The following is a 26,410-nucleotide window of genomic DNA, read 5'->3' as shown; positions in this document are numbered from 1 at the left end:
ATTACAAGTTTGGCTTATGAGGAAGAATGTACACTATTGAAATGAGCAAAGAAATTGTGGTTAAATGACAATTTAAGCTTGGAACTGAAAATTAGTTAAAATGGATGCATCACCATTGAAATGATTGTTGCTTAACGTAATTAATCCATGTTTATACAAAATAAGCAAGGTGGTGGTGATTGAAAGATACAGCATATAAACAGTTCTTCGGTCTATGCCAACCATTGATTACCCATTAACACTAGTTGCATGTGATCCCACTTTCTCATCCATTCCCATCACACCAGGGGCAATTTACAGTTTAGTTTCGAGATACAGCATGGAAACAGGCCCTTCAGCCCACCAAGTCCACACATCAATCACCATTTTACACATTGCGTTATCCCGCTGTCTCATCGACTCTCTACACAATAGAGGCAATTTACAGAGGCCAATTATACAAACCTGCACATCTTTGGGATGAGGGAGGAAACCGGAGCACCCAGAGGAAATCCACGGAGTCGCACGGAAAACAGACAGCATCCGTGGTCAATATTGAACCTGGGTCTCTGGTGCTGTGAGGCAACAGTCCTACTGGCTACATCACTGCTGGGTGTGGATGGAGGGGCTGGTTTGAGGGTGGTGCGGGGGAATGTGAGATGATGACAGGAAAACTGCACCTCCTCCAACCTCATCTATTGTATCCGCAGCTCTAGATGTCAACTTCTTTACATCGGCGAAACCAAACACAGGCTCGGCGATCGTTTCGCTCAACACCTTCGCTCAGTCTGCCTTAACTGATCTCCCAGTGGCTGAGCACTTCAACACCCCCTCCCACTCCCACTCCCAGTCTGATCTTTCTGTCATGGGCTTCCTCCAGTGCCATAGTGAGGCCCACCGGAAATTGGAGGAACAGCACCTCATATTTCGCTTGGGCAGCTTGCAGCCCAGCGATATGAACATTGACTTCTCCAACTTTAGATAGTTCCTCTGTCCCTCTCTTCCCCTCCCCCTTCACAGTTCTCCTTCTATCTTCCTGTCTCCACCTATATCTTTCCTTTGTCCCGCCCCCCCCTGACATCAGTCTGAAGAAGGGTCTCGACCCGAAACGTCATCCATTCCTTCTCTCCTGAGTTGCTGCCTGACCTGCTGAGTTACTCCAGCATTTTGTGAAATAAATACCATCGATTTGTACCAGCATCTGCAGTTATTTTCTTACACAGGAAAACTCTGATCATCTATAATTAAATGGTAAAGTACGTTGCACCTGTTATCTCAAAATGCAAGAATAGGTCAACTTTTCCACAGATGCTGGCTAAAATTTTGTGTCTTCACGACAAGAGATTTATAGTAGTTTGTGTTTTTATTGCTAAGGGGCTATGAATGTAGTTTATTTGGATGCAGGAAAATTACTGTAAGAAAAAAGATCTGGCACACATTTTATTACTGATAAAAATAAGTGAGGAATCCGATGTTGATATATATATACAGTTAACTTAATAATTTAAGTGTGAATATATCTCACCTTACAACTAAGTTTTATTGATTTGAATCAATTGTTTGCCTACATTGACATGGACACTTCTATATGAAAACAAACCTGCATAGTAAACGGATGGTTGAAATGTTGTGCTTTTAATTGCAAAACACAGATAGTTATGTAAGTGTTTTGGCATCAGCAACATACAGAAGGAAGCTAATCAAACACATTATCATCCTTTACTATTTTAGAAACGAAACAAGTTACCAATTATTTAATTCTGATCAATACGATACAATGCATAGATAATCAACCTCACTACGATATAACTTAAATATTATTTTTAACTTCCTCATGACTTTTTTTATGGACAACTTAAATACATTCACACATGGATTCACATTCCTTCAATCAGAGTACGTTACAGTTTGAGTTTCGTATACGATTTTTGAATAAAATAAATTGCACCCTGATCATTTATTTTGCTTTAGCTTGCATGAGGTGTGACTGGACTTCAAAACGTATTAAATGCACTTTGGGGGTCATTATTAACACATTTGTAAAACCTGGGTTGGAAGTGCAGAAATAACACATTTTATTGGAATGTCAATCATGTATTATAATACTTAATAATTAAAAAATGTCTCGAGATTTCATTCTCATTAAGCATCTATTCATATTACTGGAAATTTATGCGCTAGAAAATGAGAATATGAAACTCAAACTTAAGTCTGCGGTTATTATGGTAAAGTAAAACAGAAAATGCTGGAAATACTCGTGTTCAACTGAAACATCAACTTTATTTTTCTCCCCACAGATGCAGCCTGACCTACTGAGTACTTCCAGCATTTTCTATTTTAAGGTTTCCAGCATCTGCAGTTTACTTATTGTTTCTCATTTACTGTACTAAAGCACTTATCTTGCAAGTTTTTGAATAGAAACAAAGTTAGAATGTGTACCAAAGTTTGAACGGTTCCATTGTTAAAAGCTTCAGTATCAATGCAGTTATAGGAATAATTGAAGAAATTAGGTTTTTCATTAATACAACTACAAAATTGAGGTATTGCTGCTTTTGTATCTCTTTATGAGGAACTGCATTTTCAAGTTCACTGGATGTTAAAATTTATAACTACAATATCTTTATACAAAAATCAGTCTTGATCTGTTTTCTCATTAATCCATGATGTCGACTCTTTGCTGGCCCTTCTGTCATGTGCACTCTCTGTATCTCCGTTGCTTTTTCCCCAAGACGTATCTGATGCAGATGTAACTACAATTGTAGGAGTTACAATTTGTTTTTTTTTCTTACTCTTGCTTGAAGATGAATAACCTAAATAGATTTAAAAAGATGTAACCTGGATCCAAGTACTACAAAAATATTAAGGAATTTTCTTGAGCAGTTCCACCGGGCACTTCAATTATGGATAATTTAAATTCTAATTGTATTTGCCTGTCTTAGATTTATATAACTTTACAAAATTATCAACCTGCTTTATAATTTTCACTTCTGTTTTGGGGGGGGGGGGGGGGGGGGGGTAGGAGCCCACGGGGATGCATATGTCAAATACCCAAAAGCCCCAGGGCATTTTGGCTTTAATGTTTAGGTGGTGCTACCTAACTCTAAGCAAACCTCGTTAAAATAAACCAGTCACCACTGTCCTCCTCTTGACACAAAAAGCTGGAGTAACTCAGAGGATCAGACAACATCTCTGGAGAAAAGGAATAGGTGACGTTCGGGTCGAGACCATTCTTCAGACTATTTTGACCCGAAACATCACCTATTCCTTTTTAGTCCAGAGATGCTGCCTGACCCGCTGAGTTACTCCAGCTTTTTGTGTCTATCTTCAGTTTAAACCAGCATCTGCAGTTCCTTACTACACTATCCTACTATATCCACCCTTCATTTTAAACACCTTCATTTATATACACGAGGTAATTCAAGTTTATCATTTTTATCAATTTAAAATGTATATCTCTGGCTGATTTTGGAATGGAGGCAGCACAAGCTCACCCCAGAAAAAAAAAGTATCTGGATCAGAAGAAATACATTTTTGTTAAGATAGGTTTTAAAGGTAGATATTCCACCTCCTGTTTCATTAGCATGCATGCTTTCTTTAAATCATGCATGATATCTAATGAGTTTTGAAAAGCGGAAAACAGCCAGAGAAGAATTCCAACCTATGGCAACAACGTTAAAAAACCTTGAAGAAAAGCACCTTCACACCTCTTTGGTAAAACTGCTTGGATGAAGATCTAAATCGGGCGGTTAGCAAGAATTAAGTCTGGTTCTGGATCAAGATATCTGAAACTAAAATAAACGGCAATATGTCTTCAATAGCCTTCTAATGCACAAAAATGAGTGTCCAATAAGCACATGGTATTGATAATTGTTATAGATCATTTACAAGGGATAGTTGTGTATGTTACAACTAATTCCTGTTTGTAGCTTGGCTGCTTTGGTGAATATGACAATGTTGGCAAAGTACCATTTTAGTGGTGTAGAGCAACTTTTCAGCAGATCCTTCACCAAGAAGACTGAGACCACCAGGCTCTTGAAAAACTACAAACTACAATTAAACTCCGAATTTCCTGGCATGCACTTTAGGCTTTGTTTAGGAAAATAACTGCAGACGCTGGTACAAATCGAAGGTATCACAAAATGCTGGAGTAAATCAGCAGGTCAGGCAGCATCTAGGAGAGAGGGAATGGATGACGTTTTGAAGAAGGGTCTCGACCCGAAACGTCATCCATTCCCTCTCTCCTAGATGCTGCCTGACCTGCTGAGTTACTCCAGCATTTTGTGATACCTTAGGCTTTTTTTTAGATTCATAGATTCATACAGTGCAAACTGGCCCTTTGGCCCGACTTGTCTACGCCGACCAACTTGCCCCATCCATATTAGTCCCACTTTCCTGTGTTTGGCCTATATCCTTCTAAACCTTTCCTATCCTTGTACCCATCCAAATGTTTTTTAACCAACTGAACTACCTTCAGCTTATTCCATATACCTACCATCCTTTGTGTGATAAAAGTTGCCCCTTAGGTTCCTATTCAATCATTCCCCCTTCACCTTAAACCTATGTCCTTTATTTTAATTTATTGAACTTTTTATTAATTGTTATGGTATCTATTAAGTACAATGTTTGCATACCTGTTGTGCTGCTGCAAGTAAAACAATAATAGTTCCTTTTTGGGACATATGACAATAAAACACTCTTGACCCTTGAATTCCAAACTGGAATATCTTGCATGATGGAGCTATTGATATTTTTTGCAGTAACACAGCAGGTAGTGCTGCTGCCTCATAGTTCCCGTGACTCAGGTCCAATTCTCCGTCCAATGTTATTCTCCTTTTGAATGTGCCTGTTTCACCCACGTTCACCACTCTCCCATATCCCGTGGATGTGTTGCTTGGTTAGTTAATGGGCTACTGCAGATTATAACTGGTGTAGGTGGGGGGTGGAAGAATCAGTTGGTGGGAGAGGGTGGGAGTCAATTAGTAGTTTGTGAGAGAGCAGGTTATAGTGAAAGAAGTGGGGGAATGTGATTGATCTGAGAACTGACAGATTCTGGCATCCTATATTGCAATGAACACCATGATATGAGAATATTTAGAGAAGGTAACAGACAGATCAGAAAGTGCCACTGGTGTAAATTAACTAGGTTTTCCAAAGCACTTCGATATGACTAGTGAATTAGGTCAGAAAAGCAGAATCAGTACAAAGTGAATGACAGACACAAAATGCTGGAGTAACTCAGCGGGACAGGCTGCAGAGAAGGAATGGGAGACGTTGCGGTCGAGACCCTTCTTCAGACTGAGTCATGGGAGAGGGAGACTAGAGATATGGAAGGGTAAGGTGTGAAAAAGACAGAAAAAAGAATGGCTTGATAACTGGTTTCAGGGTGAAAAGCAGACTGTAGGAATAAAGGGTAATTGTTCACAGTGGATGCTGGGTGGCAGTCTTGCACATGGATTGGTGTTGGGAGCACTGCTGTTCACAATTTACATCAAGAGAGAGTTGGAAAAGCACATCTCAGACCCGCAGACCCTCAGCATAGGATCACCACAAGGCTGATACCCTCCCCTCTCCTTTACTCTCTCTACACCAACGGCTGCACCTCCACAGACTCCTCTGTCAAGGTTCTCAAGTTTGCGGACGACACAACCCTGATTGGACTGATCCAGGATGGGGAGGAATCTGCAGTGGAGATAAGGAATTGATTTTTCTATGGATGGGATTCCCATAGACAGGTCATAAATCTATGAAAGGGTTTTGCTACTCATGAGGGAGAGAATAAATGTCTTCATTTAGAGGACTGAGAACTCAGAATATTTGGAATTCTCCAGCTGTGGACTCCAGTTGCTGACTATATTAAATGCAGAGACCGTGGACTGTTAGATATTAAGGAAATCCAGGTAGACAGGAAAGTGACACTGAAGTAAATTGGAGGAGTTGATACTGAGTGGCTTATTCCTGCTACTATTTCTTATGTCTCTATATGGAGGTGTTCCCTCTACTGCGACTTCACACATCTAAATTAAACTTCATCTGCTATGTATCTCTGTTCCACCAGCCTTGTGTATACATAGGTTATTATTTACTTTTGTTCATTCACTGTTAGACTTAACTAAATCTGGTTTATTACTGTCAAATAAGGCCTGTTCTTTTGTTAGATCTGAGACCGATTGTTGCAATAAACCATTCTGAACACAATCTAAATGTTCTTAATTAAACTTTGACACATCAAGCTTCAGGTGTCAGAATTATGGCTGAATTGATGCTCGACAACTAATTACATCAGCTGAGCAGAAATCTACAGATGATACGACTTTTGCAGGAGGCTTTCTTTGAGGCCAACAAGAATGACCATAGATGTGGTGGTAGTGCTAGAGAGGGTACAGAAGCCATAGCTTCAACACTGATTGCAAAACCTAGGCTACAATCTCTTGTTTCCCTCTGTTCATGGATACCCCCTGATCTGTTGAGTATTTTCAGTACTTTCTGAGACTAGAGAATAAAAACTATGCAAATGGGTCCTGATATTTGGCTCACTCAGATCACAAAATCGTATTTTAGCTAACAGATAATCTTTTAAACTAATGGCCTAATGTAAACGTTTCCAAACTGTTGTACATATATTTTTGGGTGTATGTACAATATATTGATGGGCATCTCTACTGAGAAAGATGATGGACACAAATCCTCAGCATCCTCTCCTGCACTAACACAAAAGATGTGGTTATGGCGAGTCCGAGACTTGTAGTTGTGGATGAAGTTTATTGCAACCGCAATACACGAATACAGAATCAAAACAACAAGTCGCAGGACAACCAATATAAACTTACTGTCTTCCTTGAAGACTCAAACGAACTACTCAATCGGGCGCCAAACGCACCCATGACATCGCTGACCAATCAGCGATGTCCTTCCCTGGACCAATCCCCATGGTCGCGTTCCCACGTGACCTCGCTGGCCAATCCGAGGGTTCGACGACCTAGACCATTCTCCATGGTCGCTACATGACCCCCCCCAGAACCCGAGGTGCGGAACCTAGCTGGGAGCCTGATTTCGCGACCACAACGAGTACGGAGAGGGACAGCCTGAACCACAGGAGCCGGAGGTTCCGGACTTGGTGGAACAGCCGGAACGAGAGGTTCTGGAGGAACTACCGGCACGGGGGGCTCCGGAGGAACTGCCGAAACGGGAGGTCCTGAAGGAACTGTCAGAACGGGTGTTTCTGGACTGGGCGGAACTAACGGAGGTCGGCCTCTCCGAGGGGTTTGACCGACCAAAACTGGTTGATCCGGGTCCAAATGGGCAGGTTTGAGCCGGGCCACCGAGACGAGTTCGCTCTTGCCGCCCATGTCTAAGGTGAAAGTAGCCGTTCCCTTACGTAACACCCGGAACGGCCCTTGATAGACCCTCTGCAACGGGGCGCGATGGGCATCGGCGTGGATAAACCAAGCTTGCGGTGCGTACGTCCAAAATAACGGAAGATGAACGTCCGCCGCGCTTGACTCCGGTGTGCCCTGCTCAGTCATCGTCAACGAGGCGTCGGGTTTTTCTCAGTCGGTGATCGTCCAGATCACGTTCGGGGTCACCAATATGGCGAGTCCGAGACTTGTAGTTGTGGATGAAGTTTATTGCAACCGCAATACACGAATACAGAATCAAAACAACAAGTCGCAGGACAACCAATATAAACTTACTGTCTTCCTTGAAGACTCAAACGAACTACTCAATCGGGCGCCAAACGCACCCATGACATCGCTGACCAATCAGCGATGTCCTTCCCTGGACCAATCCCCATGGTCGCGTTCCCACGTGACCTCGCTGGCCAATCCGAGGGTTCGACGACCTAGACCATTCTCCATGGTCGCTACATGGTGGTAGTGCTAGAGAGGGTACAGAAGCCAATCACCAGCATGTTGCCTAGGATAGGGCAGTTACGAGGAGAGATAGTTTGATTCATTGTCACGTGTACCAAGGTACAGTGAAAAGCTTTTTGTTGCGTGCTAACCAGTCAGCAGAAAGACAATACATGATAGGAAAGGATAGATAGGAGAGGGTAGGTCTTTTTTTCCATGGTATGGTATTTAAGGGGGGGACATGATTTAAGGTATGTAAAATTATATTGATTGGGTGGACCGCAGGATAAGGGTTATGAGATTTTCACCTAAGCAGCAGGGAATATTGCTTGAGAGAGCAGTGAAAGCAGTCACTGACTGCCTTTAAAATGTATAGACGAGTACCCGAATCACCTGGGCATGGAAGGCTATGGACCAAATGTTGGACTGTATGATTAACATGGATGGGTTCCCACAGTGTGGACGTGGTGACCTGAATGGCCTGATTCTATATTCAATAACTCTAAATTCTCAATGCACTAAATTCTCTGTAACAGTGAGTTTCCCCAGTTGATTAAATGGGGAAAAAAGTGGTTGTAAAAATGGTTTATGGAATGTATAATTGAATACAGGCAGGTGTGCACTTAAAAGGGGGAAAATAAAACAAATTTAAAAGTATTTGGAACTAAATGCGTGGAGTTTTTTTTTTTTTACTTTACCCTTCCTGTGTTTCATGTTGCTGGTTGAGACACCCATGGACTAAGGTGAGGTGCCCAGTCAACCTCTGGTGGCCACTGTTGCCAACCCGCTCCACTGTCAGGGCACCCCCTTTGTCACGCCTGCGGTGACGTCGGCCAAGCACGCACACGCGCACGTTACATGACGAGAGACGGAGTTCTCTCCCCCTCTGTGGCGTCACAGTCAGGGGGCTGGGCGTGACGTTCCTGGCTCACGGGTGCAGTGACGTCGGCCGAGCACACACACGTGACGATGGGGTTCTTTCCAAAGATACTAGAGGAACAAGATGGACCACTCCGTTGAAATCGCCTATATTGAACTGTAGTACACAAAGGAGCCATTTTAGTAGGCAAAACTGCTTCTTGCAGTGTAATCAGTGTTTTGGGGGGGAAATGCAGAATATATCTCATCTATCAAGTCGCAGATTTTTGTTATTTTTCTTTTTAAATGTTTCTGCAAGTTTATGCCTACTAAAATGGCGTCATGACGTACACCGGTTTTTATGGTCGAGTGATCTATCTTGTTCCTCTAGTAGCTTTGGTTCTACCCACCCCCCCGTCTGTGACGTCACAGTCGGTGGGCGGGGCTCGGCGGGGGTGACGTCAGGAGGCTCGCTCGCCAGGGCTGGAAGGGGCCGCTCGTCGGAGGCGACAACGACGCTGGGTCTGTGGTACAGCAGCCCCGCCACCATGGACGGTACGGTCGAGCCCTCCCTCCCTCACTAACGCGGACGGGGGGGGGGTGGTGGGTGGACAGACAGACCGCTGTATCTCCTCCTCCGCCCGCTGGAGCCCTCACACAGCCAGGCAGGGCCCGGTGCTGCGGCGGCGAGTCCGGGTCAGTCACACTGGCACAGCAGCCCCGACGCCATGCCATGGACAGACATGGACATGGCTCATTCATTAACGAGGGGGGCTGGCTGGCTGGGCCGCGCTGTGTCTCCTCCTTCACCCAGGAACCGGCGCTGGAGCCCTGGCCGGCGGACTAGGCCCGGTGCTGGGGTTCAGGGGCGGACAGGACGGTCAGAGGAAGAGTAGGGAGGTGTTTCCATATCAGTCCCAGATAGAGGCTGAGGGAGGGAGGTGGCTGCAAGTACTTCAGGAAGCAGAAGATAATAATCACCTAACATGACATAAAATGCTGGAGTAATTCAGCGGGTCAGACAGTAGCCCCGGTACCCTCCTTGGACGAGCCCTCCTTGACGCGGGGGGGAGGGGGGAGCTGGCTGTGGAGGTGGGTGGGTAGACCGACCGACCGCTGGGTCTCCTCCTTCACCCGGGGACAAGCCAGAGCCTCGGCCCTCACGCTTAGTCTGTTGATGTTGTTCCGCCAGTGCTGGCTGGGCTTCAGGTGTGTACAAGGTCAGGAGTCCAGCTGACGCTTGGAGTCCCCCCCGCAAGGCTAAAGAGGAGAGTAGGGTGTTCCCATCTCAGTGCCAGTTGGAAGCGAGGCTAGGGTAGGTGGCTGTAAGTACTTCAGGAAGTAGAAGGTAATAATCACTGCCTCTATTTGTAAAGTTTAGAAAGAAAAAACTGCAGATGCTGCTTTACACAAAAGGACATGATGTGCTGGAGTAACTCAGCTGGTCAAACAGCATCTCTGGAGAACATGGATAGGTGACTTTTTGGGTTGGGACCCTTCTGACTGATCCTAAATTGTAAAAAAATTAGGGAGTGGTGTCAATAACGTGGACTCATTTCCCTGCAGCTAAGGGAAAGAGAGTGTAGGAAAGGTCACGTTTAAACTAACAGGGCAGGGGGGTGGGACCCAATGCAAGGAGACAGAAGGCCATAAAAGGAGGACAGAAGCAAAAGGTAGAAGGGAGATAAGACAAACTAACCTGAAAGCTTTGCCGTAATGTGAGGAGCATTCGAAATAAGGTGGATGAATTGAATGTGCAGTTAGCAGTTAAGGAATATGATATAGTTAGAATTATGGAGATATGGCTCCAGGGTGACCAAGGCTGGGAGCTAAACATGCAAGGGTATTTGATATTCAGGAAGGATAGACAGAAAGGAAGAGGAGGTGGGGTGGCATTGCTGGTTAAAGAGGAGATTAATGCAATAGCAAGGAGAGACATTAGCTTGGATCGATATGGGTAAAACTGCAAAATAGCCAAGGGCAGAAAACGCTTGTTGGAGTGGTGTACAAACCACCAAGCAGCAGTAGGGAGGTTGGGGATAGCATCAAGCAGGGAATTAGGGATACGTGTAGCAAAGGTACAGCAGTTATCATGGGTGACTTTAATCTACATATACAATACAATATATCTTTATTGTCATTGTACAGGGGTACAACGAGATTGGGAATGCGCCTCCCATATGATGCAATAATTTAATTCGCTAGTCAGTATTAATTTAAACAACCCAACGAAACAAATTGTAACAGTTTTAAAACTGAATAAAGTGCAAGTAGATCTGTGCCGGATCACTGTGCGATGTGACCATCCGGCTCAGCAGGACCGGTTCATAGCAGCTATGGCCTTGGGGATGAAGCTGTTCCTGAGTCTGGAGGTGCGGGCGTAGAAGGCCTTTATCTTCTGCCCGATGGAAGGAATTCGAACAGACTGTTGCAGGGGTGTGAAGAGTCTTTGTGGATGATGGTGGCTTTTCTGAGGCATCCTGTGTTGTAGATGCCCTCCAAGGCTGGTAGGTGTGTTCCGATGGTCCTCTGAGCTCTATGGACTACCCGCTGAAGAGCTTTCCTCTCTGCCTCCGTGCAGCTGAGGTACCACACAGGGATGCCTGTGTTAGGATGCTCTCTATGGTGCAGCGGTAGAATGTCGTCAGCAGCTGTTGAGGTAGACAGACTTCTTCAGTGGTCTTAGGTAGAACAGTCGTTGCTGTGCCTTCTTGACCAGCACAGCAGTGTTATTCGACCATGTTAGGTCCTCTGAAATGTGAGTGCCCAGAACTTGAAGCTGGACACTCTCTCCACACTGTCCCCGTTGGGACAGATTGGGCCAACCAAATTGGTAACCGTGCTGAGGAGCAGGATTTCCTGGAATGTATATAGGATGAGTTTTTAAACCAATATGTAAAGGAACTGACTAGAGGGCAGGCCATCCCAAACTGGGTATTGTGCAATGAGGAAGGATTAGTTAGCGATCTTGTTGTGCAAGGCCCCTTTGGCAACAGTGACCATAATATGGTGGAATTCTGCATTAGGATGGAGAGTGATATGGATAATTCAGAGACTAGGGTCTTGATCTTGAACAAAGGAGACTTTGAAGGTATGAGACGGGAATTGGCTAGGATAGACTGGCAAATTATACTTAAAGGGTTGACAGTGGAGATGCAATCGCCAAGAATTAAATACCCCATGAATGAACTCCAGAAATTTTTCATCCCTGTCTGGCGAAAAAATAAAACTGTGAATGGTGCTCAACCCGTGGCTGATGTTGCAAGTAAATGATTGTGTTAAAGCCAAGGAAGAGGCATATAAATTGGCCAGAAGAAGCGGCAAACCAGAGGACTGGGAGAAATTTAGAATGCAACAGAGGAGGACAAAGGGGTTAATAGGGGGGGAAAAAGAGCATGAAAGAAAGATTGCGGGGAATATAAAAACTGACTGTAAAGGTTTCTTTAGGTATGTAAAAAGGAAAAGAATATTGAAGACGAATGTAGGTTCCTTACAATCAGAGATAGGTGAATTTATATTGGGAAACAAGCAATCTCCCGGAAATACTAGGGGACCGAGGATCTAGTGGGAGGGAGGAACTGAAGGGAATCCACGTTAGTCAGAAAATGGTGTTAGGTAAACTGTTGGGACTGAAGGCAGATAAATCCCCAGGGCCTGATGGTTTGCATCGCAGAGTACTCAAGGAGGTGGCCATAGAAATCGTGGATGCATTGGTGATCATTTTTCCATGTTCTCTCGACTGAATCAGTTCCTGTGGACTGGAAGGTAGCCAATGTAACTCCACTTTTTAAGAAAGGAGGGGGAGAGAAAACGGGGAATTATAGACCAGTTAGCCATACATCGGTAGTGAGGAAGATGCTGGAGTCAATTATTAAAGATGTTATAGCAGCGCATTTGGAAAGCAGTGGCGGGGTCGGTCAAAGTCAGCATGGATTTTTGAAGGGGATATCATGCTTGACCAATCTTTTGGAATTTTTTGAGGGTGTAACAAGTAGAATTGATAAGGGAGAGCCAGTGGATGTCGTGTATCTGGACTTTCCTAAAGCCGTGGACAAGGTCCACACAAGAGATTAGTGTGCAAAATTAGAGTACATGGTATTGGGGGTAGGGTATTGACATGGATAGAACACTGGTTGGCAGACAGGAAGCAAAGAGTAGGAATTAACGGGTCCTTTTCAGAATGGCACACAGTGACTAGTGGAGCGCGGCAAGACTCGGTGGTGGGACCCCAGTTTACAGTATATATTAACAATTTAGACGAGGGAATTAAATGTAACATCTCTAAGTTTGCGTGTGACACAAAGCTGGGTGGCAGTGTGAGCTGCGATAAGGATGCTATGAGACTGCAGGGTGACTTGGATCGGTTGGGTGAGTGGGCAAAAGCATGGCAGATGCAGTACATTTAATGTGGATAAATGTGAGGTTGAGTCCATTTTGGACTGAGATGAGGAAAAACTTTTTTTCCCAGAGAGTTGTGAATCTGTGGAATTCTCTGCCACAGAAGGCAGTGGAGGCCAATTCACAGGATGCTTTCAAGAGAGAGTTGGATTTAGCTCTTGGGGCTAAGGCAATCAAGGGATATGGGGAAAAAGCCGGAACGGGGTACTGATTTTGGATGATCAGCCATGATCATATTGAATGGCAGTGCTGACTCGAAGGGCCGAATGGCCTACTTCTGCACCTATTTTCTATGTCTCTTATTTAGGCATTCCAAAATGCATCACATCTAAAGAATCATATTTGAAGTTCAGCCTTTCTTTTCAACAGGGGCAGGAGGCCAATTTGAACAATACTGCTGCAGGTTCCTCTCCTGATTTAGAAATATCTTGCTATTCCTTTATTGCTCGGTCTAAATACTGAACTCCAATCGTATTAACTTGGTTGTGTGTTTCATTGTGTGGACTTGTACATCAGTCTGAAGAAGGGTCTCGACTCGAAAAGTCACCCATTCCTTCTCTCCAGAGATGCTGCCCTGTCCTGCTGAGTTACTCCAGCATTTTGTATCTACCTTGTACATCAAACTGCAAGTTCTCTAGTTCCATCTTAAGTTCTGTTAGGGGTTACCATTAATTTGTAACATTGCTGAGGATATTCTTGCCCTGGGAATGAAAAAAAAACATGGATCTACAAACAGAAATAAGAGGTGGCAAATAATATGTGCATATTTAAATATGATAAAAAATTAATGATAGCTTGTTTGTGAGTTGGTGGGGAAAGCAAGGTCCTTTAATCATTTTTAAGGCAGAGGTATAACAGTTGGTTAAACAGGAATGTGGAGTTGGTTAAAATCCGATCAAACACAATGGCAGAGCAGATTTGAAGGGCCAAGTCACATGCTGTTACAAATTTGAACGTACTGGAGACAGTCACCATTAAATATATCTTGAGGAAGCCAATGCTTCCTACATTGCAACTCTACAATGTCAGCCTGAATTTATTGTTACATTCTTTGTTTAATGACTTTGACTTTGTGTAAGAAAATAACTGCAAATGCTGGTACAAATCGAAGGTATTTATGTGTAAATACATTATACATTATATAAACAGACTGAGTGCAAAGAATAGGAATTTGATTTATTTTGGTGCATTTAACGTAAAATTAAGTACAAACACACATTACTGGTGGAACTCAGGATCAGGCAGCATCAAGGGAGGGAATGGACAAGTGACCAGTCCTGTCGGAACTTGACAAGAGTTGCCAAACATCTGACTGAAGGAGGTTGATGTTATTGACAGTGATGCTAGGGATGATGAGACAGATTGATGGAATGGACTTGATTAGGGTTACAGATGAGGTCAGAATCAAAATTATTCTCTGAATGGGAGGTGTGGTTGGGTGTGGGTTAGGGCACAGAGGGAATTTAAATGCAAGGCTGATCTTATAAATTTCTGAGCTATGGATCACAATGGATCTGAATGGACAAGGGGAGAGGTCAGTGGACAAGGTGTCAGAGCTTTGAGTACATTGTTATTAAATGGAAGCTTGCCAAGAACAATGGAACCATAAAGGTATGAACTATCTGAAACAACAGTGATGATTATGCCTTTGATAGAATTGGGTAAGACAAAGATAGAGTAACAAACAATCTGCTCGAGGAACCCAGTGGGCATATAGTCTCTGAAGGGGAAAGGAGCTGTTGCAAATTGGGCTTGACACTTTTTAGTTCAGAGATACAGCATGAAAACAGGCCCTTCAGTCCACCAAGTCCATGCAGTCCAGCGATCACTGCACTAGTTCTATCCTACACACTAGACTAACTAGGCAAATAAAGGTTAATAATAATAGTAATAAGACGTAAAATATTACTCCGAATTTTAAATTGCCTTTCTGCTGCTCTGTATAAGGCGTGGCAGTTGTTCCACAGATTTGCTGGCGCTTTTAAGTTGAGCAGGTTTACTTCATTAGGCAGCATCCTGAAATTAACTTGTGCTGCTGCTACTTTGCTTATTTTTGGTTAATTTGAGAAATTAGCCATTTTCTGGCGTCCGCTAACAAAATTGAGAAACCTGGAAACATTGTGTAATTCTGGTTGCTATTTCATTAAAAGGAAATGCAATCAATGGAGAGGGTGCAGAGATTATTTAAAAGGATGAGAGGAGACGTGAAGGAAAACCTTTCAAGAAATGATGAAAAAGTTGGGTCTTTTCACCTTGAGGAAAAAGGCCCAAGGGGTGACCTAATTAACTTTTGCATGTTTCTGTTTGTGGGTTAGAGCATAGCTAGAACCTATGAATGGGGGCAGCCACAAAAACAATTCAATTGAAATTCAAAATGAACTTCTATGGAGCTGGTTTCCACAGGGAGTGATTGAAGTGAATACTGTAGATCCATTTTGAGAGGCTGCATTATGACTTCAGTGAAAGGGAGTAAAGGATTACTGCACCGAGGCCAGACGACAATTATCAGACACCTCTTCCTACCTATCCCTGGACCATGACCCCACCGATAAACACCAGACTTTTATCAGCAGCACCATCACCGACCTCATCACCTCCGGCGATCTACCCCTCAGTGCCTCCAATCTCATAGTTCCCCAGCCCCGCACTGCCCGATTCTACCTCCTACCCAAAATCCACAAACACAACTGTCCCGGCAGACCCATTGTCTCTGCCTGCTCATGCCCTACCGAACTTATCTCTACCTACCTCGACTCCATCCTATCCCCCCCTGGTTAAATCCCTCCCCACCTACGTCCAAGACACCTCACACTCTCTCCATCTCCTGGATAACTTCCGGTTCCCAGGCCCCCACTCCCTCATTTTCACCATGGATGTCCAGTCACTCTACACCTCCATCCCCCACAAGGATGGTCTCGAAGCCCTCCGTTTCTTCCTCGACCGTAGAACCAGCCAATCCCCATCGACCAACACTCTCCTCCGCCTAGCAGAGCTGGTTCTTACCCTCAACAACTTCTCCTTTGACTCCTCCCACTTCCTCCAAACCAGAGGCGTAGCTATGGGCACTCGCAAGGGCCCTAGCTACGCCTGCCTCTTTGTCGGGTACGTCGAACAATCCCTGTTCCAGACGTACACTGGCCCCATCCCCGAACTCTACCTCCGCTACATCGACGACTGCAATGGTGCTACCTCTTGCACCCATGCAGAACTCACTGACTTCATACACTTCACCTCCAATTTCCATCCTGCCCTTAAATATACTTGGACTATCTCTGACATCTCCCTCCCGTTTCTGGACCTCACCATCTCCATCACAGGAGACAGACTAGTGACGGACATTTACTACAAGCCCACCGACTCGCACAGCTATCTGGACTACACTTCTTCCCACCCGGTCCCTTGCAAAAAGTCTATCCCCTACTCCCAATTCCTCCGTCTACGCCGCATCTGCGCCCGGGATGAGGTGTTTCAGACTAGGGCTTCCGAGATGTCCTCGTTCTTCAGAAAACGGGGCTTCCCCTCCTCCATTATAGATGAGGCTCTCACTAGGGTCTCTTCTACATCCCGCAGCTCCGCTCTTGCTCCCCCTCCCCCCACTCGCAACAAGGACAGGATCCCCCTCGTTCTCACCTTCCACCCCACCAGCCAGCGGATCCAACATATCATCCACCAACATTTCCGTCACCTACAACAGGACCCCACCACTGGCCATATCTTCCCATCCCCTCCCCTCTCTGCGTTCCGCAGAGACCGTTCCCTCCGTAACTCCCTGGTCCACTCGTCCCTTCCTACGCAAACCACCCTAACCCCGGGCACTTTCCCTTGCAACCGCACGAGATGCAACACCTGTCCCTTTACCTCCCCCCTCAACTCCATCAAAGGACCCAAACAGTCTTTCCAGGTGAGACAGAGGTTCACCTGCACCTCCTCCAACCTCATCTATTGCATCCGCTGCTCTAGATGTCAACTTATTTATATCGGCGAAACCAAGCGCAGGCTCGGCGATCGCTTCGCTGAACACCTGCGCTCGGTCCGCATTAACGCAACTGATCTCCCGGTGGCCCAGCACTTTAACTCCCCCTCCCATTCCCAGTCTGACCTTTCTGTCATGGGCCTCCTCCAGTGCCATAGTGAGGCCCACCGGAAATTGGAGGAGCAGCACCTCATATTTCGTCTGGGCAGTTTGCAGCCCGGTGGTATGAATGTCGACTTCTCCAACTTCAGATAGCTCCTCTGTCCCTCCCTTCCCCTCCTCCTTCCCAGATCTCCCTCTATGTTCCTGTCTCCACCTATATCCTTCCTTTGTCCCACCCCCGACATCAGTCTGAAGAAGGGTCTCGACCCGAAACGTCACCCATTCCTTCTCTCCCGAGATGCTGCCTGACCTGCTGAGTTACTCCAGCATTTTGTGAATAAAAGGATTACTGATTATTGGAGGAGGCTCGTGTGCACCATAAATTGAGCAACATGGATTGGTTCTTTTGAGTGCTCTATTTTTGTGTGGCGTATCGAAAGTAATCCACAACTTGTCAAACACTTCCAAATATATATCATTGGAAGCTTCACGCAATATATGCCCACAATTGCAACTTTTATGAATTTTTCATTGCAAGAAAATTTGCTGCTCGTCACAAAGACGGTATTAACCCTGTATTTACTTTTTAGTAGATAGAAGTATTTAGAAATTTTTCAACAACAAAGATTTATAGTTGGTGTAACTTGACGATTTTTGAATGTATTGAAGCAGCCTAGTTCTGAAGTTAGCTATTGAGAGGGCTGGGTTTTACGATCTTGAGATTCAAGGAAGGTAATGAAAATACAAATGTATTTGTTTTATACTTTTAAAGCAGTTCATGATAGAAATGTGAATAGAGGAGTGTGGTGTGGTTAGACAACCTCAAATCCTAAATTTGTATGTGTCAATAACTTGTGATCTTTCTTTTTATTGCAGATACTTTGTTTCAGTTACGGGTAAGTACTAAAATTGTCAATTTTTCCCCACTTTAATATTTGCTTCTTGTTCTATTTAACTCCATCTTTTATCTTTCATTGTCATACTTTCTGCAATTTTTTAACCTTTACTCCCGGTTACCCTATTGCATACTTTGGTGCTTTCCTTTCACTGCTTTCCATGCTTTGTGCTTGCTTAAAACCTATCTTGCTCTCACTCACATTCACATGACTTTAGGATTACTCATAATTGCCAACGAGTATCTTTTATTTTCTGGCTTGAGTTTGGTTACTGCAAGCATATTAATAACACGGGTTGGTCACCTTCACCCTTCGTTTTGTGCTATTTCTCTACTAACAGATTGCCTATCTTCCATTGTTATATAAATATATACTGCTGTCCAATTAGCCTTCTCTAGTACCTGTAACCATTTAATTCAGTTTAGTTTTTGTTTACAAATTCTTTCACCTCCCCACCTCACCTCTGCTGACTGGACTGCACCAAAACCTATTTTCCATCCCTGATGTCCAATGCACTGTTATCTTTGTCAGTAGTACAAATTAGCTCCACTGTGCTGTTTGCCCTTAAATCATTTGACACTGCTGCTTATTTTCCCAACTTTTGATTTGACTCTTCGTCTGTTTTCAAGAGTAGTGACAATCATCTTCAATTCTTCTTTGGCAGCAATATCTTTGAAACACCATCAGCAAACCGCATAACAGCTTAACACAGATGTACACCGAGTCCAGTCATATAAAATAGGAATGTAATGCTGTATGCTGTTTGTTTGTTTGAAGTTAGTGGCCTAAAGTTTCGCTTCAGACCTATGTACATATCGTACCTTTGGCAGGATTGCGCAATTACTGCATTAGTATGACAGGGTTCATAATATTCTGGGATTTTAGTAATTACAGGCAAGGCCCATTGTTTTAGCTTGCATAAACCTTTTTAGTTTACGGTGCTATCATCTTTTTTGTTGCATTAAGATCCAATGCTGTCTTGTGAAATCATAGTTCATAAGTTAAAGGAGCAGAATTAGGCCATTCGGCCCATCAAGTCTACTCCGCCATACAATCGTGGCTGATCTATCTTTCCCTCTCAACTTCATTCTCCTGCCTTCTCCCTATAACCTCTGACACCCTTGCTAATCAAGAATCTGTCAATCCCTGCCTTACAAATATCCATTGACTTGGCCTCCACAGCCATCTGTGGTAATGAATTCCACAGATTCACCACTCTGACAAAATAAATTCCTCCTCATCTCCTTTCTGAAGGTTCATCCTTTTTATTCTGAGGCAATGACCTCTGGACCGAGACTCTCCCACTAGTGGAAATATCCTCTCCACATCCACTCTCTCCGGGCTTTTCATTATTCAGTGAGTGGCAATGAGGTCCTCCTTAACTCGACCGAGTACAAGTCCAGTGCCATCAAACGCCAATCTTATGTTAACCTAATCATTCCTGGGATAATTCTCATAAACCTCCTCTGGACTCCTCTCCACATCCTTCCTCAGATATGGGGCCTAAAATTGTTTTCAATATTCCAAATGCATTTTGACCAGTGCCTTATAAAGCCTCAGCATTACATCCCTGTATTTATATGATTGGACTCAGTGTACATCTGTGCTAAGCTGTTATGGGGTTTGCTGATTGTGTTTCCAAGATATTGCTGCTTTGTCCTGATGTTGGAGGTTGAGTCTGTTGATATCATGCAAGATTTAGGAGCTAAATATTTATTTGTATTAGTGAAAATTGAGGTAACGGTGAATCAATTGGCCCAAGGATGCTCTGAGAAGAGAGTTAAAAGACTTAGAAGGCATTGTGTGTCCACGTGTTGTGGCTGTACCAGTTCAAGCTAAAATGTAATAAATTATTTACAGGTGCAGGTTTATACCAAAGATAGACACAGAATGCCGGAGTAACTTAGTGATTCACTGAGTTACTCCAGCATTTTGTGTCTATCAGCTCAAACTATTTTTTTTGTTACAAACCTGATCTTACTTCTGTGCTGCCTGATATCTAATGCTACATATCTGATCGTTGTGGCCTATGCATTGGAAGATTTTAGATTAAAGATTTGCAAACACTACATGTAAAACTTAGGTTAGCAATACTGAGATTGTACTGAGTCTGTTGGAGGTGCCAAACTTTGCAGTGAAATGATTAACAGCTGTCCAGTCTGACATCTCAAGTGCCTGTAGTCCATTGGCCTGATCCATTGGCAGGCCTTTGGTGTCTGAAAGCAAGTTGTAAAATTTTCATCAATTTTGAAATTGACTTCCAATTACCAAAATGAGAAGCAAAATTAACAATTAATAATTACTAATAATTACTAATGGATTTGTGAGATTCCAGAACAAGGGGCCACAGTTTAAGAATAAGGGGTAGGCCATTTAGAACTGAGATGAAGAAAAACTTTTTTAGTCAGAGAGTTGTGAATCTGTGGAATTCTCTGCCTCAGAAAACAGTGGAGGCCAATTCTCTGAATGCATTCAAGAGAGAGCTAGATAGAGCTCTTAAGGATAGCGGAGTCAGGGGGTATGGGGAGAAGGCAGGAACGGGGTACTGATTGAGAATGATCAGCCATGATCACATTGAATGGTGGTGCTGGCTCGAATGGCCGAATGGCCTCCTCCTGCACCTATTGTCTATTGTGAGAAAACGCACCACGTGGTACACAAAAATATTTAAGTTTCCAAAAGTAATGACTGGTTTAGTTGAATAATCCAATCCTAAACAGTAATTTAAATAAATTAGTGACTGTAAGGTTCACATAGGTAGGGGGAAAACCAAGAAGGGGCTTCTCATTTTTATGTTTATCCTGTAGACTTTAAGACTTTAGAGGTAAAGCATGAACCAGGCACTTCGGCGACCAGTGATCACCCTGCACACGAGCACTGTCCTACACATTAGGGACAATTTTCAATTTTTCCCCCAAAGCCAATTAACCTACAAGCCAGTACATCTTTGGAGTGTGAGAGGAAACCGGGGCACCCGGAGAAAACTCACGCGGTCACAGGGAGAATGTACAAACTCCATACAGACAGCACTCATAATCAGGATTGAACCCGGGTCACTGGCACTGCGAGGCAGCAACTCTACCTCTGTGTAATTGTGTCACCCCAAATCCTTCCAATACACTCTACCACCAAAATGCTGCACCTACACAATCAACTATATATACGTCAACAATAGCTCATTCACTCATGTTGCTGGGTCACAAAATTTCAAACCACAGCGGTGCCACGCTGGCAAATTGTCAAGTGAGAATTATTCACAGGAAAGGGACAAGAATTTGAAATTAATGTTTGCTGTGCATTGCAGGGTGTAGCTTGAATTTCTTAAAATCCTTTACAGTTTACGTCAAAGCAACTGGAGCGATTGGCAAAAAAGGCTGAAAAGGACTCAAAATCTGAGCAAGCAAAAGTGAAAAAGGTGTGCACTCGTTTAATATATGTTTCATTGAAGTTTCCCAAATAAAACTAAGTTATGTTCTTAAGAGATAATTGTTTGAATGCTCCAAATGGGATAATCTTGACCTGGATGACATTTGCCACCATTTGTTTCATCTTCTGTTGATTCTGTACTGTATTTGTTTGGAGGCAAGCTAGAATTGTTAAACATAATAACTTTCTAAAAGTTAATATTTGAAATATTCAAATAATTTTCAATATATGATTTAAGGATTAACGCCAGTTGCATGGCATTTAACAATACGAGGTGGTAGGCCCTGGAATGCTAACTAAAGTTCACCAATGCATTTTTGTTCTCGCCCCTTTATCACTTAGTCATTTACATTAGGTTTATAATATGATGTACGTTAGTAAACCTACCCATTTAAAATGTATTTCCAATGAACTATTGGACAGCTAACCTCCTCCCTGCTTTTTCCAAGGCTCTTCAACAAAAAAACATTGAAGGAGCAAAGATCTATGCAGAAAATGCAATCAGAAAGAAGAATGAAGGTCTCAACTGGTTACGGACAGCTTCCCGAATTGATGCAGTGGCATCGAAAGTACAGACAGCAGTTACAATGAAAGCGGTACGGAATAGTTGCCTGTGACCTGACTTTCTAATGGAATGCATTACCTTCCTCCACATAATCACTTTGGTATTACGATACATACACTAGTTAGAAACATACAAATTGTACACTTGGAACATAGAGCACTTAAAGCAAAGGTAGACACAAAATGCTGGAGTAATTCAGTGGGACAGGCAGGATCTCTGGGGAGAAGGAATGGGTGACGTTTCGGTTCGAGGCCCTTCAGACTGATGTCAGGGGAGTGGGCAGGACAGAGTTAGAATGTAGTCGGACAGTAAGACCGGTGGGAGAACTGGGAGGGGGGAGGGATGGAGAGAGAGGGAGAGCAAGGGCTATTTGAAGTTAGCTAAGTCAATGTTCATACCGCAGGGATGTAAGCTACCCAAGCAAAATATGAGGTGCTGTTCCTCCAATTTGCTCTGGACCTCACTCTGACAATGGGGAAGGTCCAAGACAGAAAGGTCAGATTGGGAATGGGAGGGGGTGTTAAAGTGCTGAGCAACCAGAAGATCAGGTAGGTTAAGGCGGGCTGAGCGAAGGTGTTCAGTGAAACGATCGCCGAGCTTGCTTTTGGTCTCGCCGATGTACAGAAGTTGACACCTGGAACAGCGGATACAGTAAATGAGGTTGGAGGAGGTGCAAGTGAACCTCTGCCTCACCTGAAAAGACTGTTGGAGTCTTTGGATGGAGTCGAGGGGGGGAGGTAAAGGGACAGATGTTGCATTTCCTGTGGTTGCAGGGGAAAGTACCTGGGAAAGGGGTGGTTTGGGTGGGAAGGGACGAGTTGACCAGGGAGCACTTAAAGCAGTTGCCTCACCTGCACTGTGTACTTCAATGCTATTATGCCAATTTTAAATTGTTTTTAGGGGTGTTCCTTAGTACAATGAGATTTGCTTGTGATGCTTAGAAATAAATGAATCGTGCTTCCTCTCCAATGAACAGTTCTCCATGGATTTCCTCTTGTAATACCAGAAAGGAGCATTTAACAAGGTGAATGCTAAAGTTTTAGTGAAGTGAAGGCACATGTGGTGGAAAGGAACCACAGAATATATGGAGAAAATATGATGAAACTGGAAAAGATTGATGGCACTGCATTCATTGTCACTGTCAGGCTTGGTTTTTGTAGATCTATGTAACAAGAAACTAGTTTAGATTTAATTTGAGGGAAAAATGCATATAAAAACAGCAGAGGCCACGTTGTCCCTTGAGCCTGATCTGGTATTCAATAACATTTTGGCCCGTCTGTTTTTAGCCTTAACTCCTCTATTTAACCGTCTCTATTTAATCCCCATATGTTTGATTTCTCTATAGCACAGAAAGTAATTTCCGATCTGAATGTTCTTATTACTTGAACTTATTTCTTTTTGGTTCTTTTGATATTCAGGTGGCTTTTGATATTCTGCAAAATCGGCTAATGTATTAAAAAATATTTAGCATGTGCATATATGTCAACTTTCCATTGCCTAAGGACTGTGAAATTGAGATAACAGCAAAATAGTGGATTGCTGTGATAAAGCTCTGCAAACTACAAGATAGATTTAAGTTCATTATTGTCTGGTTAGGATATATATGTTTTCTTTAGAGTAGAGAAGGCGAAGAGGTGACCTGCCTGAGGTATACAAACTTGTGAAGAGCACAAGTTGGATAGTGAGAAAGCTTTCTCCTCAGCAGAGAGGTCAATGGTGAGAGGGCATAGTTTTAGTGCAAGGGATAAAGGGGATTTAGAGGTATTAGAGGAAGATTGATTTTTAATCCAGAGGTTGGTTGAAATCTGGTACTCATCGCCCATGGACATGTGGGGATAGATCAGAAAGGCACAGTCAGCATTCCAACAGTAAAATGGGTTCTGCATACTTAGAGTGAAGTTTCGTCAGTGGAAAAAAACAAGTTTACCAGTCGATCTTCCAGGCTCATATTTTTGTTTTTATGTTAAAGTTGAAACGCTCAAGCCCTATTAATTCTAATTCAGCAACAATTATTTACTTAGTGCTGAACCATTAAGTATGTTTGGGGCTTGATTGTGCACTCCAAGAGAGCAGGAAGAGTTTCCGTTTAACTTAGCGCTTGTCTCTTGACCAGCAATATTCATCTTTGAGGCTGACCAATTTTAAAATATTTTTCTTGTATCTAGGTTACAAAGAACATGGCACGTGTTACACAAGGACTGGATAAGGCACTGAAATCAATGGATTTACAAAAGATTTCTGCTGTCATGGACAAATTTGAACAGCAAGTTCAAAATTTAGATGTACACACTTCAGTAAGTACTTCAAAACATTATTTGTACAGAGCTGAAGACTTTTGCAAAATCTGTGTAGATATTGTGGACATGAATTATGTTTCATGGATGATATTATTCCTTAGAATATTTATTTTCCTTGTTTCTCTGCACTATCAAGATTGTGTTGATGTTACAGTGCCCTCCATAGTGTTTGGGACAAAGACCCATCATTTATTTGCCTCTGTACTCCACAATTTGAGATTTGTAATAGAAAAAATATCACATGTGGTTAAAGTGCACATTGTCAGATTTTAATAAAGGGCGTTTTTATACATTTTAGTTTCACCATGTAGGAATTACAGCAGTGTTTATACATAGTCCCCCCATTTCAGGGCACCATAATGCTTGGGACACAGCAATGTCATGTAAATGAAAGTAGTCATGTTTAGAATTTGTTGCGTATCCTTTTCATGCAATGACTGCTTGAAGTCTGCGATTCATGGACATCACCAGTTGCTGGGTGTCTTCTCTGATGCTCTGCCAGACCTGTATTGCAGCCATCTTTAGCTTATGCTTGTTTTGGGGGATAGTCCCCTTCAGTTTTCTCTTCAGCATATTAAAGGCATGCTCAATTGGGTTCAGATTGGCTGGTTGACTTGGCCACTCAAGAATTGACCGTTTTTTAGTTTTGAAAAACTCCTTTGTTGTTTTAGCAGTATGTTTGGGATCATTGTCTTGCTGTAGAATGAACTGCCGCCCAATGAGTTTTGAGGCATTTGTTTGAACTTGAGCAGATAGGATGTGTCTATACATTTCAGAATTCATTATGCTACTACCATCAGCAGTTGTATCATCAATGAAGATAAGTGAGCCTCCTTCAGCAGCCATACATGTCCAGGCCATAACACCCCCACCACTGTGTTTCACAGATGAGGTGGTATGCTTTGGATCTTGAGCAGTTCTTTCTCTCCTCCTTACTTTGCTCTTGCCATCATTCTGATATAAGTTAATCTTCGTCTCATCTGTCCACAAGACCTTTTTCCAGAACTATGGTTGCTCTTTTAAATACTTCTTGGCAAACTGTAACCTGGCCATCATATTTTTGCATCCAACCAGTCTTGCAGTGGAGCTTCTGTATTTCTGTTCATGAAGTATTCTGTGGACAGTGGTCATTGACAAATCCACACCTGACTCCTGAAGAGTGTTTCTGATCTGTCGGACAGGTGTTTGGGGATTTTTCTTTATTATAGAAATTAGCTGTGGAGGTCTTCCTTGGCCTGCCAGTCCCTTTGCGTTTTTTAAGCTCACCAGTGCGCTCTTTCTTCTTAATGATGTTCCAAACAGTTGATTTTGGTAAGCCTAAGGATTGACTTATGTCTCTAACAGTTTTATTCTTGTTTCTCAGTCTCATAATGGCTTCTTTGACTTTCATTGGCACAACTTTGGTCCTATAATAATAATAATAATAATAATATTCATTTATTGTCATTGCAACGAGTTCAACGAAATTAAAAAATAGCCAATCCTGACGGTGCGTACAAACATATATGCAATAAATGCAAAAACAAATAAATACAATTATATTAAGTACAAAGATTTTTTAACAGTGTTGCGTAGTGCAGAAGGTAGTGTTCAGTTCTCGTATGGCCCTGGGGTAAAAACTGTTCTTAAGTCTGTTTGTTCGGGATTTGATCGACCTGAAACGTCGACCAGAGGGCAGATGAACAAACAGACGGTGGCCGGGGTGGGATGGATCTTTTATTATTTTGCCTGCTCTACTGAGGCAGCGTAGGCTGAACAGGTGCTCCAGGGAGGGCAGTGAGCAGCCGATGATCTTCTGGGCCGTTGTGATGACCCTCTGAAGGGCCTTCCTGTCCTTTTCTGAGCAGCTGGCATACCATGTGGTTATACAGTATGCCAGCACACTCTCGATGGAGCAGCGATAGAAGGACATCATGAGCTTCTCCTGCAGGTTGGTTTTCCTGAGGATCCTCAGGAAGTGGAGTCTCTGCTGTGCCTTCTTTACTGTGGTGATGGTGTTGGTAGACCAGGTAAGATCCTCTGCGATGTGCGTACCCAGGAACCTGAAAGCGGGTACCCTTTCCACA

At 43.3% G+C, this 26,410-nt stretch overlaps 1 protein-coding gene across 2 annotated transcripts in view; it reads left to right on the top strand.

Moving 5' to 3' along the window:
* Positions 1 to 26,410, top strand: part of chmp1a (charged multivesicular body protein 1A) — a 43,318-nt gene that overhangs the window by 7,813 nt on the left and 9,095 nt on the right. The window contains exons 1-5 of one of the 2 annotated variants that reach the window (XM_078400776.1): positions 9,113 to 9,242; positions 18,037 to 18,056; positions 21,394 to 21,471; positions 21,932 to 22,078; positions 24,213 to 24,341. In XM_078400776.1, coding sequence (XP_078256902.1) covers positions 9,236 to 9,242; positions 18,037 to 18,056; positions 21,394 to 21,471; positions 21,932 to 22,078; positions 24,213 to 24,341 — 381 coding nt within the window. In that variant the 5' untranslated portion in view covers positions 9,113 to 9,235. Of the gene's footprint in view, positions 1 to 9,112; positions 9,243 to 18,036; positions 18,057 to 21,393; positions 21,472 to 21,931; positions 22,079 to 24,212; positions 24,342 to 26,410 lie in introns of those variants that run through there. The other variant, XM_078400774.1, reaches the window with a different exon arrangement.

The sequence above is a fragment of the Rhinoraja longicauda genome, chromosome 6 (assembly GCF_053455715.1).
Source record: "Rhinoraja longicauda isolate Sanriku21f chromosome 6, sRhiLon1.1, whole genome shotgun sequence".
NCBI lineage: Eukaryota > Metazoa > Chordata > Chondrichthyes > Rajiformes > Arhynchobatidae > Rhinoraja > Rhinoraja longicauda.
The sequence above is the reverse complement of the archived record's forward strand: the minus strand, read 5'-3'. Positions and strand labels throughout refer to the sequence as shown.